The 16464-nt window shown below is 43.1% G+C and overlaps 1 protein-coding gene across 1 annotated transcript in view; it reads left to right on the top strand.

Moving 5' to 3' along the window:
• The window catches only part of SOX5 (SRY-box transcription factor 5), a 275778-nt gene that overhangs the window by 184313 nt on the left and 75001 nt on the right, over window positions 1-16464 (top strand). The window contains exon 8 of the mRNA XM_059473027.1: window positions 12550-12635. Within this exon, the coding sequence (XP_059329010.1) occupies window positions 12550-12635 (86 nt within the window). The remainder of the gene's footprint in view (window positions 1-12549; window positions 12636-16464) is intronic.

A 16464-nucleotide genomic window follows, 5' to 3' on the forward strand; every position in this document is an offset into this window, starting at 1 on the left:
GGGATGAGTGAGGAACAGGGCATTGGCTGTTACAGCATGAGAAAAGGCTGTCAGAGATGAGGGATGTGTTCCTACACAACAGCCAAACATCTGACACAAGAGCTGCGTTTGTGCACCTTCTCCCTGACAGGTCTTTCTGACAAGTGAACATGCTCATGACCACAACTTGCATCTCAAGAGAAGCTATTTGAAACTTCCCAATAGATTTCAACACTGTTGTAAGAAAACATGTTTTTTCCTGGAGCAGACTGCTTGCTATTTGTGAACTGAGGGCCTATTCTAGTCTCTTTCTTCACACAGAGCTCACATTAATCTCAACGGAGGCTCTGCACAGAGATCAAAGATAGCATATGCCTTTCAGTTTGATGGACTAACACAAACTCTGAGGATATTTGTGAGAGCCTAACACTTAAAAATATAGCATTTACTTGTTTTAATCTTTGAAAGATTTGTATTGTTCTCTGCATTCTGCAGATTTTTTTTATATTTTATTTAGGCCTTCTATAGGATTTCGTCTTCCTGTCAACATGATGAGGATAAGTCCAAGTTAAGAAATAATGAAGGAACTTTATTTCTGTGAATAAACTTAGCTAGAGCATGAATTTCACAGACTTGTTTTCATGCACTTGTAGAACTCTTCTGCATCGGTTTTCTATGGAGTTATCCAGGACTTTCTTGTTCCACCCTTCTCTGTCTCTGCTTTGGGTGTTTGTTGTGTCCATGTCACTGTACCCATCTGTATCCTTGACTGACTCATTAATTCATCAGTTGGTTTGAGTTACTCAGCACTTGCCACTGCTGCCTTTTTGGTAAACTTAGAACATAAAAAGATTTCTTTAGTTAAGCTGGCTTAGCCCACAATTTCAGATTTCTCTCAGCTTCTGAACATCACAGGCAAGTACTTGAACACTAGCTCAGTTTCTTTGGCCACCAACACCTTTTCCTGATATTTTACAGACTGGGACCACTGTTGCAAATACTGTTCCAAACCCTTCCCATCCCTCAGAGCTGCAGTGCCAAAACATGGTCTCATTCAGTTCTTCCAGTGATTTCACACACTCAGCCTCTCAGTGATTCACACTGCAGAATGTGTAACTGAGAGCCACGCTGAATGTGAATGCTGCCATCACTGTGGGTCTGGAAAAGGTCAGCAAAGCACGCTGTTAGACAGGTCTGGCAGATGATATTGTTTCCATGTTAGTCAGGTCCAGCTTGGCTAAAAGGAGCTGAGGTGGTTTTTCCTTTCTTTGTACTGTGTGCACATGAACTCCATGATGGTCCTGCAGTTCCTCACATCTATGGAGTAATAACTCCATGATAATCCTGTAGTTCCTCACATCTATGGAGTAATAACTCCATGATAATCCTGTAGTTCCTCACATCTATGGAGTAATAACTCCATGATAATCCTGTAGTTCCTCACATCTATGGAATACTTAATCCATGATAATCCTGTAGTTCCTCACATCTTTGGAATATTAATTCCATGATAATCCTGTGGTTCCTCACATCTACGGAATACTAACTCCATCATAGTCTCCTGTAGTTCCTCCCATCTATGAAGTATTAACTCCACCATAGTCCTGTAGTTCCTCACATCTGTGAAATAGATGTGGCGTTAGGTGTTGTTTGTGTAACCCTGAAAATGGAAAGGCAAAAAGAGCAAAGTTTGTGCTGCTTCTGGCAGTGAGGCTTGGATGAGCAGCGTGCCAAGCTGCAGGGCTGAGCAGGAGCCAGTGGAAAAAGGCAGCTCTGTGTTTGGTGCTTGCCTGGCATGTTTGGCTGAGGAGAAGTGACCAGTAGTCCAAAGGGTTTCTTCCTTTCACTCAGCATCTAGAGTAAATAAACCTCACATTTAGCCACAGCTGGAAAGCTCCACCTAGCTGCCTTCAATCCACGATATGTTCACATCAAGTCATGGTTTTGACAGACCACTACAACTCTTTCTCCAAATTTTTTGCTTACCCTACAGTGTGTCAGTCCACTTGGCAAAGTCTGTAAGGCAGAGAGCTTTGGGTACAATTTTGTTAAGCACCACCTGAGTCATTTAGGAGCCTAAACCTCCCTCTTGAGAGTGACAAAGGCACTGGGATCTAAGCCTTAGGGCTATCGACCAGATTCTTGTACTGCAAACTTCAGTGCAGCCACCTGTGCTGGCTTGAACTGAGCTGCAGCGGGTTGCAGTACCAGCATTGTGCTGCAACAGAGAAATTCCAGCAGATCAATTTGCTCAGCTTCTGGGTGGGTTAAATGCCTGATTTTCACTGAGTTTGCTTTTGGGAGCAAAGCCCTCCTAGGAGCTTCCAAAGACCCCACCAAGCATCTTCTGTACATGACTGCCCTTCTGGGATTTAAAATCAGTGTCTGTGCCTGACAAAAATGGATCTCACTTCCACATCTTCCCAGTCCTTTTGGAAAATCTGCCCTTCCTTCTGGACTGATTGCATTTTTCAGAATTGTTTTCTGTGGCTGATTGATGGAAATTCTCTAGTGATGACTCTGTTATTTATTAGCATTAACAACTTGCAGATAGGAATGATAAAAAAACTCCACGTGACTATTCAGTTCCAGTCACAAAGAACAAAAAGCTATGAAAGTTTTCACATACTTTTCCTCAAAAAAAAGTGAGATTTGAAAATTTGGGGGAGAGGCAAGAGATCATTATTGCAGCAACCAATATTTTCATAAGTAGCTAGTGGTGCAGAGCTCCTTGGCTTTGGAGACACATTCAGAGGGACATTTGTGCTAATTTAACTCATTCAGTGCTTTCTGACCCACCTGTGCCTCCCCAGAGAGGGTGAAATGTGAGTCCCCAATGATTCCAGAATGAAAAGTGGGCTCCTCAGGCAGTGCTTACCAAAGGACTCATCACTCACCAGACAGAGGATGGAAGAGAAGAGCACTGCTTTCTCTACACAAACTGTTTTCTGAGCATTTAGACTGAAGAGAACACAAAAATAATCACAACAGTTGATAGCAGTGGTCCCTTTGGACTCCTTTCATGGCAGATACCCCAGGGAGGGCAGAATGCACTGATACTTTATCCCCATCCTTTGCCAGGTTGCAGTGACTGAGGACCCAGGGACCTTCTCACCCAGTGGTGGCATCACTCTGAGATGGGCTGTTGGAAACAAAGAGTTTTTCTCTGCTGGGTTCCAGCCTGATGGAAAACATTCTAGAGAGATGAAATGCTCAAAAGAATCCAGCAGTATCAGTCTCTATTATGTGCAGAGCAAATGATTCAATTATGCTTTTCCAAATATTTTTCAAAATTGGGTAAATAAAGGGAGGAGAGGGGTAAATATTTTCTCTGTGGTTACATGGCAGGTCATGGTCTTTGGCTTCCAATTTGATGTACTGCATTTCCTTTTCTTTCTTTTTCCCCATAGCAGATCATGCTTGGGAGTGGCTTGGGTTTTCATTTTGTTTTGTTTTTTTAAACAGATGGTTTGCATTACATAAGGGACAATTTACACAAGTTGACACTTCCCCTCTTTTCTCTATGGCATATTGTGTGGTGGTAAAGTTGGCAGGGATGAAGGGAGGAACTTCTATTAGGATTACATTTCTATTTGAGAAAAAGATTCATATTCTCTGCTTCCAGTTAATTTTTAACCTCCATACCTAGATATAATTGCATATATAAAATATGTAATATTATTATTTACAACTGAAGTACTTTTTCTTATGAGGAAAAAAAAGTTGGCAGTATGTGATGGGCTATATAATCCACAATTGGCAAGGTAGATACTGATTACATACTAACTTGCCCTGTATTTAGTTATTAATGTAATGTGTGCTATTTGAAATTTAAGGTTTTTGAGTTTTTCATGCACACCTCTTTATATGTATATTATGATACACATAATGTGTAATTTTCAGATAGATATATAGGGCAAATCTTTTTCCAAAGGGCTGATGTTTCAAGGTTATTGTAAATGAGTTCATGATTGGCAGCATGAGCGGATTTGAGGAGTTGACCCAGTATCCCAGCTATTTAAACTGGTTTTAGCAGCAGGTGAGCACCTTCCTTTTCAGCTGATGCTGAAATCAAACAGAGTCTGATTTCTGCATTTCCCAAAGCTGCTCCCACATTTGGGCTCCCCAGACTGGCTCAGGTCATTTAACCCTTCTTTCCTTCTCATCCCACACCCTGTCACTGGTTACTGCTGCTGGTTCAGCCCTCCTTGTGGCGCTCAGCAGATAATAGACACAGTCCCAGATTTCAGCAATGGCAAGGGAAATGTCAGCTCTGCTGAGGTCTCGGGAGCTGTTGCTGTTGACTTCGCTCAAGTCAGATTTCACACCAGATGATACAGATCTGCTAGGGCCACTCTTAGAAATAATTAGAATTTATTTAGAGCTAATTAATATTTGAGAAGTGCTTTGGAAGCATAAAAATGGTGCAAGTGATAGAAGAGAAGAAGTTTTGTATTGTGCCCTTTAAAAACTGCTTAGTTCTGCCTCTGAGCAAGCTGCTCCATCATTTGTAGGTAGTATGATCCTTTTATTAATGCACACATGTACGGCTCTGTGTGATCCTTTTATTAATGCACACATGTACAGCTCTTTATGATCCTTTTATTAATGCACACATGGGTCTGTGTGATCCTTTTATTAATGCACACATGTATGGGTCTGTGTGATCCTTTTATTAATGCACATATAAATTTTGGTGGGTCTTCTCTGATTAGTGATGCTGAGTAGGATTAATTTAGGAAACTGCACTCCAACATTTCTTAAAAAATTTGGTCACCATGCTAAAAGGGAAGGAAATGTTGACCTGTGCCTAAAGCAGTGTGGTGTGTTCTGTCAGTCCTGCAGCTTTTTAGGATGACTGAAGCTGTTGAATTCCACAGAGTTTCCTCTGTAGAAGATGAAGAACAACTCACCTTGTATTCTAAACTAATGTGTGCAAGAAACTGAGTTAGTTGGAGGTTTTTAGGATTTGTTTTCTTTTCTTGGGAAGCAATAGTTGCAAAGTCTGTGTTTCCAGAAATGGGATTTACCCCAAGTACATTTTCCAGGTTATTGGCAGATTCTCAGGAAGCCTTTTTTTTGCTGATACCTGTGTTATTTTTATGGTGATATGACAGATTTTGGAAACAAGAATTGTTGTTCTTTGCCCATTTGTCCTGTGCCCTGTGGATAATTTGTTGTAACAAATCATATTTTGTTTGCAGTCAGATGTCATCAACACAAGGTTTTTTTCAAAGCACTTTAATCACTATTTCAACCATATCCAACTGGGGGGGAGATCTGAACATACAATAGGCGCATTTTATATGTCTTACATATCAGCTTGTTGCTGCTGGAGGTGTTGTAAGTAATTCACAGAAATTTATTGATGAAATATCTGATTACCTCTTAAAATTGGCAGAATATGAGAGGTGAACAAGTCAAGCCTAACAAAACTGAAATATGCTGAATTTACCATTCATCTATGTTCTGAACAATAATTCTGATGTCTGATAAAAGTGGGGCTCTCAGTTAATTGGCTCCTCACATAATACAATAAAATTAATGTTTAGGAGTTAAATAGCATAAAGTTCCTCAGGGAAAATTGCTGATGTGCCTCTGTTTTTCAGTCAGTCACATGTTTCATGTTTAATGGAGTATCATGTGGACTGTCTCACAATTCTACTTGTGCTCTGTGTCTGTGTTTCTGTCTTCCAAAGAGACTTGAGTGCTAATTTCTGATTTAGCTGTGTCAGCTGACATGCAGGTCATGACAACCCCCAAATCACATGGCAAAAATATTGACATTGAAGGCAAAAACAGAAGCTGTGTGCTGTGAAGACCACATACTGCAGATCCTTTATGAAGATAGATGGTGGTCATCTTCCAGGGCTGCTGTTCATGCCTTGGACAGGGATGAGCATTTGACCCAAGCCTCATATTCCCCCAGGATGGGGAAGAGCAGTGTGGACAGACGCCGTAATGTGGATGGAGCACTGTAGATAGACATTGTGATGTGGATGGAGCAATGTGGACAGACACTGTAATGTGGATGGAGCAGTGTGGATAGACACTGTGAGGTGGATGGAGCAGTGTGGACAGACACTGTAATGTGGATGGAGCAGTGTGGATAGACACTGTGAGGTGGATGGAGCAGTGTGTTTAGGCACTGTAACGTGGATGGAGCACTGTGGACAGACCCTGTAATGTGGATAGAGCAGTGTGGACAGACACTGTGATGTGGATGGAGCAGTGTGGACAGACACTGTGATGTGGATGGAGCACTGTGGATAGATACTGTGATGTGGATGTGTGGACAGACACTGTGATGTGGATGGAGCACTGTGGACAGACACTGTGAGGTGGATGGAGCAGTGTGGACAGACACTGTGAGGTGGATGGAGCACTGTGGATAGACACTGTGAGGTGGATGGAGCACTGTGGACAGACACTGTGAGGTGGATGGAGCAGTGTGGATAGACACAGACACTGTGAGGTGGATGGAGCAGTGTGGACAGACACTGTGAGGTGGATGTGTGGACAGACACTGTGAGGTGGATGGAGCACTGTGGACAGACACTGTGATGTGGATGGAGCACTGTGGACAGACACTGTGAGGTGGATGGAGCAGTGTGGACAGACACTGTGAGGTGGATGGAGCACTGTGGACAGACATTGTGATGTGGATGTGTGGACAGACACTGTAATGTGGATGGAGCAGTGTGGACAGACACTGTGATGTGGATGGAGCACTGTGGATAGATACTGTGATGTGGATGTGTGGACAGACACTGTGATGTGGATGGAGCAGTGTGGACAGACACTGTGAGGTGGATGGAGCACTGTGGACAGACACTGTGAGGTGGATGGAGCACTGTGGACAGACACTGTGAGGTGGATGGAGCAGTGTGGACAGACACTGTGAGGTGGATGTGTGGACAGACACTGTGAGGTGGATGGAGCACTGTGGACAGACACTGTGATGTGGATGGAGCACTGTGGACAGACACTGTGAGGTGGATGGAGCACTGTGGACAGACACTGTGATGTGGATGGAGCACTGTGGACAGACACTGTGAGGTGGATGGAGCACTGTGGACAGACATTGTGATGTGGATGTGTGGACAGACACTGTAATGTGGATGGAGCAGTGTGGACAGACACTGTAATGTGGATGGAGCAGTGTGGACAGACACTGTGATGTGGATGGAGCACTGTGGACAGACACTGTGAGGTGGATGGAGCACTGTGGACAGACACTGTGAGGTGGATGGAGCACTGTGGACAGACACTGTGAGGTGGATGTGTGGACAGACACTGTAATGTGGATGGAGCACTGTGGACAGACACTGTGAGGTGGATGGAGCAGTGTGGACAGACACTGTGAGGTGGATGGAGCACTGTGGACAGACATTGTGATGTGGATGTGTGGACAGACACTGTAATGTGGATGGAGCAGTGTGGATTGGCACTGCAAGGAGGAGCAGGTTTTAGTGACAGCTCTGCCTCCCAGCATCCATGGGGATGTGATGGCTCTGTGGGGTTGCAGACGTGGTGGAAGGAGGCAGGGATGCAGAATAGAGCACAACTGAAGGCTGTTTCTAAGTGGAAGAATTGCACAGCTCCCCATCTCTGTGTGGCTTCTCCTCACAATTCCAGTGACAACAAAGCTCAGGCAGAACAGTGGGGACCTGTAAACCAGGCTGGGAGTTCCAGCTCAGTTCCCAGGCCATGAACAATGTCTGGTGCTTCACCATTATCCATAGCTGGGCAACGGAATAAAGCCCTGGATTTTTTAATTCATGAGCATGCACAAACCTTTGTGGAAATACTTTGGCTTTCCTTGGAAGCTGCAGTTTTTGAATAAGTGTAATTTATTCAATACGTATAGCAAAACATTAAAAAATGTGTATTTTGCAGTCATGGATGGTTCTGGTTGGCAGGGGTGTCTGAAGGCTTGCAGTGCACCCTCCTGCTTCAGGCAGGGTCCTCAAGGAGATGGGCTCAGACCACTCAGGGCTTTACTCAGCTTTACAAGCACCAGGGACAGAGTGCAGCTGTTTGCACAGCTCTCCACATCTGGCTGTCCTTGTGGGGCAGGTCTGAACCAGCTGGCATTTCCTTTTGGAAGCCACTGGTGGTGTCTTCTTCATACTCTTTTTCTTATTAATTGAAATCCATAAGTCAGGGAGCGCTGCTCATGTCTTCCCATTCCTTTTTCTGCATGTCCACCATCTCACCAAGAGGATGAGAGGAAAATGAGGCTGATAATAAATGAGTGGGGAGAGGAAATGCAGTGCCTTACCTGTCAGCTGGCCATCAGCTGTGATTATTCATTATAAATGCACTTAAGTGATAAATAGAGTGTAAAATTATTGTGGCTTTTTCTAGAATTTGTCAAAAATGGGGTGAAGAGAACATAGCATTCCTTTTCAGTCAACAGAATGTACTGTAAGAAAATAGTTATTTTGGTATTTTTCATGGAATTTAGTTTAGCATGCAGGTCTTGGAAAATATAATTTAGGAGTTAGGTTTTGTTTTGTACCCTTCATATTCTTTACACTGTTTTCTTTTCTCTTCTTCCATGGTCTCCAACTTTTTTTCATTTGCTGTCCCTGAAAGATAGGTAGGAGAAAAGCAAGAGTTTTTAAAAAATCACAGGCAATAAATGCCCTACTTCTCCTCTTCTGGTATCCTTCTTTTAAGAGAAGAAAATTTCAGGGGAAAAAAAAAATCAGTGTTCTATTGTTTCATATAATCAGGTTCAACTTTAAAATCCTGTCAAAACATTATAATTTAACATTAGCATGTAACTTGATTTATATAGCAAGTAAGACAATTGTGCCTGCTCTGAAGAGCTTGCAGCCTGTCAGGAGACAAGACAAGACACTAGGGGGGATTACAGCATGAAGGAGAATAAATGAGATGAGTGACAGAAAAAGGAATACAAAAAACATCTTCAGGGTTTTGGTGAATGGTGCAACAGACATCATGTTAACTCTTATGCTTTATTTTCACTTTAAAAAAAACTCCTAATGTTTTTTAACTTTAAAAACTCCTTTGATAAAATTTTGCAAAACATATAAATGGTTTTAGAGGCATTGTTGTATTTCCACAAGTGCAGAATGATTTCATACCTGTGAGCTGGTGGCCAGTCAGCTGAAAATGCAGTTCCTAAATACAGGAATTATTATTTTGTGATTTTGTGTGCTGGAACAGGATGTCCCCTTGGCTCTGAACCTCAGCCTAACTCCTGCAGAAAAGGGTTTTCAGTGAGGATCACAGGAGAGTTAATGGAAAGAGTGGTTTGGGAGTGAATGTGCTTCATGGAAAATCCTCTTGTAAGCAAGATCTCGGAGGATTATTTTGGGCAAGGATGAAGGTGTGATTTGGAATTGAAAGAAGTTGCAGTGCATAAATTATCAGGAAGGAGGTTCTGGGTATGTTTGTGGAAGATGGACCAGAAGAAGGATAGAGAGAGAAATAAAGTATTGGCACGGAACTGAGGACAGCCTCGTGCTCTGCCACTGCCCAAGTGGGCACCAGTAAGATTCCTCTATATTCTGATATTCCCCATGAATTATCCCCCCTCAGCTGCCCCAGGCTGGCATTTCCCCTTCCCTTCTGCAGCTGCTGCATCTCCAGTGCACAAATCTGGGTTCTCCTTATGCAGCCAGCCCTGAAGAGTTCTGCTCTTCAAAGTGATGTCACCAGCTAGCTGGGAAATAATTGTGTATTAGGCAGTAATGCACCAGCTAATGAAATGATTTTTACCTTATTGTCACCATAAAAATCGCAGCCTTTGATCTGCTCCGTGTTTTACCATATGGCCTACTAAAGGAAAACAACAATAAAACTTCTCTCTGCTGCTTTGTTTGTGCAAAAAGTCCACACATAACAAGAGAGGTAGTTTGGAACATGAAGTGAATGTACAAAATGTTTCTTTTGGTGGCTGAAAGATGCTCCTGCCTGCATACATTTGATTAATAATGAATTTTGGAAATGGGAATGTAATATGGTTGTTTGAGGTTTTATTGGTGTTTTCAGAGTTACAGACTTGTGAGTGGCTTGGGAAATGCCCATTTCTGAGAACTGCCTGTCTTGTCTCACATTCCTGAAATGCTCCTAGAGCTTGGGAAAAAAATGCAGCTACTTCTTACGTCTAAAAATAAGGTGTAATGTAATAGTTAAGACATGCATTTCCCAAATTTCAGAGTTAGCTAAAACTGTTTAGTCAATAAATTCACTCTGATATGGGAATAAAATTAAGGATGCAATGGAAGATGCAGCATGTTCTAGAGCAACAGCAGAAAACGTGTATTTATCAGACAAGAGCTGAGCTCTTTGCTGGTATTCTGGGGGCTGGCAGGTGCTCCTGCCCTGTGTCAGTGTCTGAGTGCTTCATGGATGGAGCTCCAGAACCTTCCCTGGGTCTGGAGCTCTCTGTGGGTTTCAGTCCTGGCTCCACCACTGGGCTGTTGGTGGGAATAGTGGGATTTGGGAATTGGCATGATGGACTGAGGCTGTGTGTGGAGAGGAACGTGGGAGAGTGCATGCAAGTTTGATCTTTTAATATCTGTGTTTTAATACAAATCATTCAGAACTAGAAATTTAATGGGCTGTAAGAATCAGCATCCTACTGAGACAATTTCCCTCATTCCTTCTTTTTGTCAGTTGAAAAACTAAAAAATTTATTTTCTTTCATGGCGGTTTTTGATCAGAATGTCTTCTTTAGGAGGGAGTTTTGGAATGCTGCTGAGCTCATTCTGGGTGCTGTGGGAGCAGCAGAACACCTTTGTCCCTCATTCTCTGGCCACTGTTTCCTTTTCTCTGTGCCTTCACGTGTCTGGGGCCACTGCTCAGGCCACAAGGTAGCTCTGCCAAAAATGCCAGCTCAGAAAGGTTTTTGATTCAGTCCTCAGGAAATCTGCTGCCCACTGACAAATAAATAAATGGAATTGTTGTGGCAGAGACCCTTGGGAATGGGGATGCCTGTGGACATTTTGGATTGCATTGCTTGGCTGGCCAGCCCTGAGTGGCTTCAGTTAACAAAGCATTACTTAAGGTGTTCTTAAATATAAACAGGCACATTTATTTAAGTTGAATATCTGATAAGATGCTTTGCCAGCCCAGTTGCTGCTGGTCCTCCATTACTGGAAGTGGTGGTGTTTGATTCTTAACAGGAGGAGATCAAAATCCTTGAATGACAAAGTCTAACTGAAGAAGGTTGCATTATAAAAAGGGAAAATAAACATTAGCCACTTACCTGAATGTGTGTACAACCAACACAGCTTATTTCTAACATTAAAAAAAATTACATAGATTTATTTCCCTTTGTTTCCTGTAACTAAGGCTTGATAACATTTGAAACTTTAGTTCAATAATAATTATTAATGATTTCACAGAACACCCTGCATTACGTCCTTAATTGTCTTTTTGTATTTTTTTTGCCCAGTTCTTTCAAAAAAGCACAATAAAGGGGAAAACTTTTAATATGTCTTTTTAATGACATGTACAGCAACATTTAGGTAGATTTTCCTGATAGAGTGTTCTGCTTTTTCCGTAGTCTTCCGTAGTGTATTTTTTGTGCTACAGAAATCAGAACATAGGGACATACAGAAATGCTCTAGTGAGCCTTATTTGGGTGGAAAGCATTAAAACACTTTATAACTTGAAGAACCAATATAATGTGTGTAACATTTCTTATTATTTTTGCTAGTTTTCTTCATAGTTTTGTGGATGGGGCAGTATGAAGTTTATTTTAACATATCAGAAGTGTTAGAGTTGACCAGAAGTGAGCTCTCCATATCATTAAAATGAGCTGGTCTCCATCTCAATTTTTTGCCATTTCAGGTAATTTTCCTTTATAAATGCCTGCAATTTTTCTTAAAGCCTTTACTGGCTCCCTTTATCTCATTAGGCACAATGCAGTTCTTACTAAAAGTTGAAGTAGTTTTCCTTCAGAAGCAAAATGGAATCTCAAGCCATGAAGTGGAGTTGGTGCAGGGATTTCAAAGGCTGGTATCTGGTTTCCTTAGCTTCACATGCTTTTTCCTGTTGCAGGATCAAACCCTGCCACTGAAGTGAGATTTTTTTTCTTCCCCTGAAAGAAAACAGTGTTCAATTGAGTGCCATTTCTGCTCTGCGTGAGGCTCAGTTTGCTAACAGTGAGCGGAGTTTAGTTAACTTCATATTTTGGACAAGCTTGTAAATTTGTTCCCTTCTAATGCTGTGATCTTATCAAGGTTGTACTGTTTTCCTTTTCTTCTCCTCCACCCCCATCTTCTTTCTTTCCTTTTTTTGAAGTGCAGCCTTCTGATCAATGTGCACTTTTTTTTTTTTTCCATTTCCCTAAATACATCATGAAAAAGGATGAGGTTTCCGCCTTAATTGCTTGTGCCTTTTATTCACATTCCTCTCCCAGCCAGAATTGTGAAAAGAGTGTTAGTAAAAGGCTGCACAATAGAGCTTTTCATTAGGCCTCAACAAGGCGCACAAAGGAAGGCTTTTGGAAGGAGTGAATGCAGGACTTTAATTTGCAGGTGGAGAGCGGATAAAAGGTGCTGACGCCTCTATTATTCTCTTACTTAGGTGACCCCTACCCCGTTCAGCTGATCCCAACTACCATGGCAGCTGCTGCCGCAGCAACGCCGGGCTTAGGCCCTCTCCAACTGCAGGTAAGTCCCGGCTCAATGCAGGGGAGGCAGAGGTTAAGTAAATATGAAAAGCAGTTTTCCTTTCCTGTGCAACGCAGCGCAATTAGCAGGGGTCTGCGGGCTGTTCTCCGCGCACGGATTTTGCATCTTGAGCAGAGGAGTCATCAAGTGATAACACGTTGTCCTCTCACCTTGCTGCAAGTTTTTGTTGCTTTTTTGTGTCCCTGTTGTCAAGTTAACTACTTTTAGGTTTGTATCCTCATAGCAGGACATTCGCTTTTCTTGCTGGCGTGGTTTAACCCCAGACAACAGCTCAGTGCTACACAGCCATTCTCTGGTTTCCCAAAAGTGGGAATTGGGAAATACAAGGTAAAACCTGGGGACTGAGATAAGAACAGTTCCATAATTGGTATCTAGTAAAATGCAATGCTAGTAATAGCAATTATTTCAATGGAAAAGAGAGAAGAATGAAACCCAGGAAAACAGTTGCTCTCCACCTGCTGACCAGTGCCCAGCCTGTCCCCAGGCAGTGGTTGACCCCAGTTCATTAACTGAACATGACATTCTCTGCTGTGGAATATTCCTTTGGTCAGCTGTCCCAGCCTTGCTGCCTCCCAGTGCTCTTGTGCAGCTTCTCACAACCTGAGAAATCCTTGGTTTAGGGTAAGGACTACTCAGCAGCCGCCCAAACATGAATGTGTTCCCAAACATTATTCTCATCCTAAATCCAAAGCACAGCACTGTACCAGCTAGAGAAGAAAGGCTGTGCTGTCCCAGCTGAAACCAGGACACCTTTGCATTAGCTCCTTCTCCTGCAGGCTGTAAAACACCAAAATGCTGGAATGGATTGTTGGGCAGAAGAGCTCTGTCCTGACAAGCACTTTTAAACGGCTTAGAAGTCGTTAACATGATTATGTCCTTTCAGGCCATAAGCTCTTCAGAGCAATAACTGCCCCCCCCTACTGTGTTTTATGGTGCCCAGAGCATTTTAGGCACTGCTGTAGTGCAGATAATTAGTGATTATTCTAATTTACCATGGACAATGAGAGAACAGGTGGAAAGATACTGAAGGGTTGGAGTTGTTTTCAGCTACAATAGAGAGGTGACCTGGTAGCCAGATGTATCTGGTTGAGATATTCAGTATTCTGAATTTTGGAGGCATTAGGCTGTCCATGGGTCTTAATGCTGGCAAGTCTGGATATTCCTGATCAGCCACAGGAATTAAACAAGTGTGGTGTCCATTGCCACAGTGGGAGTTTGGCTGCCTGTTGTGTGTGCTGGGCTGGCAGGAGGAAGCCAAGTAATACTTGGGATTGAGAGGAAGTCAAGATCCAAATGGTCTGAGATTCTGCAGAGTCTGGATCGCCACTCTGTCCTAGAACAGAAAGTCCCCACTCTGTGCCCTGCAGTGCATGTCCCTCACTGCAGTGTGGAGCAGCAGAGCTCTGCACGTGCAGGGCCAGGCTCAGCCCCTCAGCCTGGGCTCTGTGCAGGGCATCCTCCAGCCCAGCCGGGCCCACATCCCTGTGTGTGCAGCACACATCACATACTCCACTTGTTTGGCCAGCCTGCTGGAGCGTGGGACACTGCTCTGGGGAAGATTTTTATTTTTTTGCTTTATTTTATTTTATTTTACCGCAGCCAGCGGAAGTGAGCTGAGTTTCGCAGAAATAGCTGCCAGTGTGTAAGCTGACACATTCCATGCACCACGGAGGTTAATACATTCGTTCCTATTGTGCCTTTGTATGAAAAGCAACATTGTCTGTGTGGTAGTTTCTGATTCTCTGAGTTACAAATGCCGTGGGCGGCTCAGGAATCATGGGAGCCACAGAAGTCATCCCTCTGAAATGAGTTTTGAGGCGTTGCAGTATTGATAAAGTGCTTTTAATAGCCAAACACACATGAGCAGACATATGGAAGCAAGAGGGAGGGAAAAAGGAAAAGCAAACATGGAGCCAGCTAGCAATGCAGGAACAACACTGATTCCAATTCTTATCTTTTCAGTCATTCAGTCCTACAATAATGCCTCAGTGCTCCAGTGAGATGGTAGGATGGTTTACTTTCATTTCAGGAGCAGCTCTGGGCTGTAACTGTGCATGCTGTGGGCTGAAGTATCCTGGTTAAAAGGGCTCTATCACAATACCAGTTCTCTTGTTAAAAGGTGGGCTTTGTGCAAAAGTGATGCAGTCATGAGGATCTTAGGATGAGTTTAGGTTATGGAAAAGTTGAGAACCTCAAAGGCCTCTTGTTCCTGTGCAGAGGACATTACAATGAAAATATTGACCAAATTCACCTATGTTGTTTTGCTACATGTCTGGAGTTAGAGGGAGAGTTTGGCAGCCAGTCAGTGGGAGAGGCTCAGATTCCTGACTTAGCAGACTCTCTTAAATGTTTCAGATCTGATCTCTAGGGGCATGTATATGCTAGAAATAAACTGAAGCTGATTTTTCTTCACATCTTACCAGTGATTTTTTGCTATCACTGCAGTCTATCTGCTAGAAATTGGACATGCCTCTTAACTTGTGGTGCCATTTGAAAGAGTCAGGCTAGATTTACTTCTGGAAAGGTTTTATCATTGAGGATTCAAAACAGATGCCCACCTATGCTGACATGAATGGAGCTCAGCTTAGCTGCTAGACTAGAAAGACTGCCTTCCAAACTCTGTTCAAATCCAGTTTAGCTCAGTGGTGACTTTGTTGATTCATAGAGAAAGATTCATGTTTGGATGGTTTTGGTCCAAACCCACCTTTAAATGGCTTTGCAGTCTCTTTCAAGGAGGAACTCTCCTTACTTCAGACATTCCCCTGCTTATCTTATAATTCTGGTGTTCCCTGCACAGCCTGTGTCATCTGGCCATCAGGCAGTAAAAGGTCAGGAAAGTGGCATGTTCCCTCTTTCCTTCTCTCTCTGTCCTCCCTATCACTCATCTTTCAGGCTCTGTGTACTTGAGGCAGGGGAGATCAAAGGACCTGACACAATGCTCAGCTTGTTGCTCCCAGCAAAATCCCATACACAACGTTATCTCAGTGAGGACAAAGCCAAGGAATGTCTCTTGTTTGTTTATGGAACAATAAACACGTCTTTGTTATTTCACTAGAGAATTTGAAGTCGGGTCATGGCTTCAGTGGTGTGCTGTGAGATCAACAGGAAGTGCTTTTTTTATCCCTGCTTGTCAAAATCGAGTTTTTGTTTTTGCAAATGAAACGCACGCTGTATTTATAGAAGAAGAGCTAGCACCTGGTTGTTCCTGTGGCAGAGGAGCTCTCTGTCAGTGAAGATGCAGTCCCTCATTCTGAGGTCCCAGTGGCTCACAGTGATGGATTTGGAATCCAAGGCTTCCATTCCTCTCCCCACCTCTGAGTCCCCTCTGGGATGTACAGATTAATGATTGTACAGAACACCCTTCATTGCCTCCTTAATTGTCTTTTGGATTTTTTTGCCCAGTTCATTCAAAAAAGCACAATAACCACAATATTTGCCATGTGGGATTGCCTTGATTCCCAGGATCCACAGAGAGAGGGCAGGGCCTCAGTGAGGATGGAAGGTGACCCTTGCATTGTCAGAGGCTGTAAAGGAAGCAGAGGGATGGGGCTGGAAAAGCTGGAACTGCCTTGGTGCAAGCTTGAACCTGTCCTCTGATAAAGCTTTGTCTGTCAGCCCTCTGCATTCACTCATTCCCATTTTCAATGACAAAAAGGCCATTTTGGGGGGAAAAAAGTGGTTTTAGCTTTCCTCTGTTACTGAGAAGTCATTCCTGAGCATCACTGTGGCAAAATCCCTCTGGGTAAGCACACAGGTTTCTTACATCAACTTTCCCCCTCACAACCATCCTCTGGTCTTGTTCTTCAGG

This window comes from Ammospiza nelsoni, chromosome 5, assembly GCF_027579445.1.
Source record: "Ammospiza nelsoni isolate bAmmNel1 chromosome 5, bAmmNel1.pri, whole genome shotgun sequence".
Lineage (NCBI taxonomy): Eukaryota > Metazoa > Chordata > Aves > Passeriformes > Passerellidae > Ammospiza > Ammospiza nelsoni.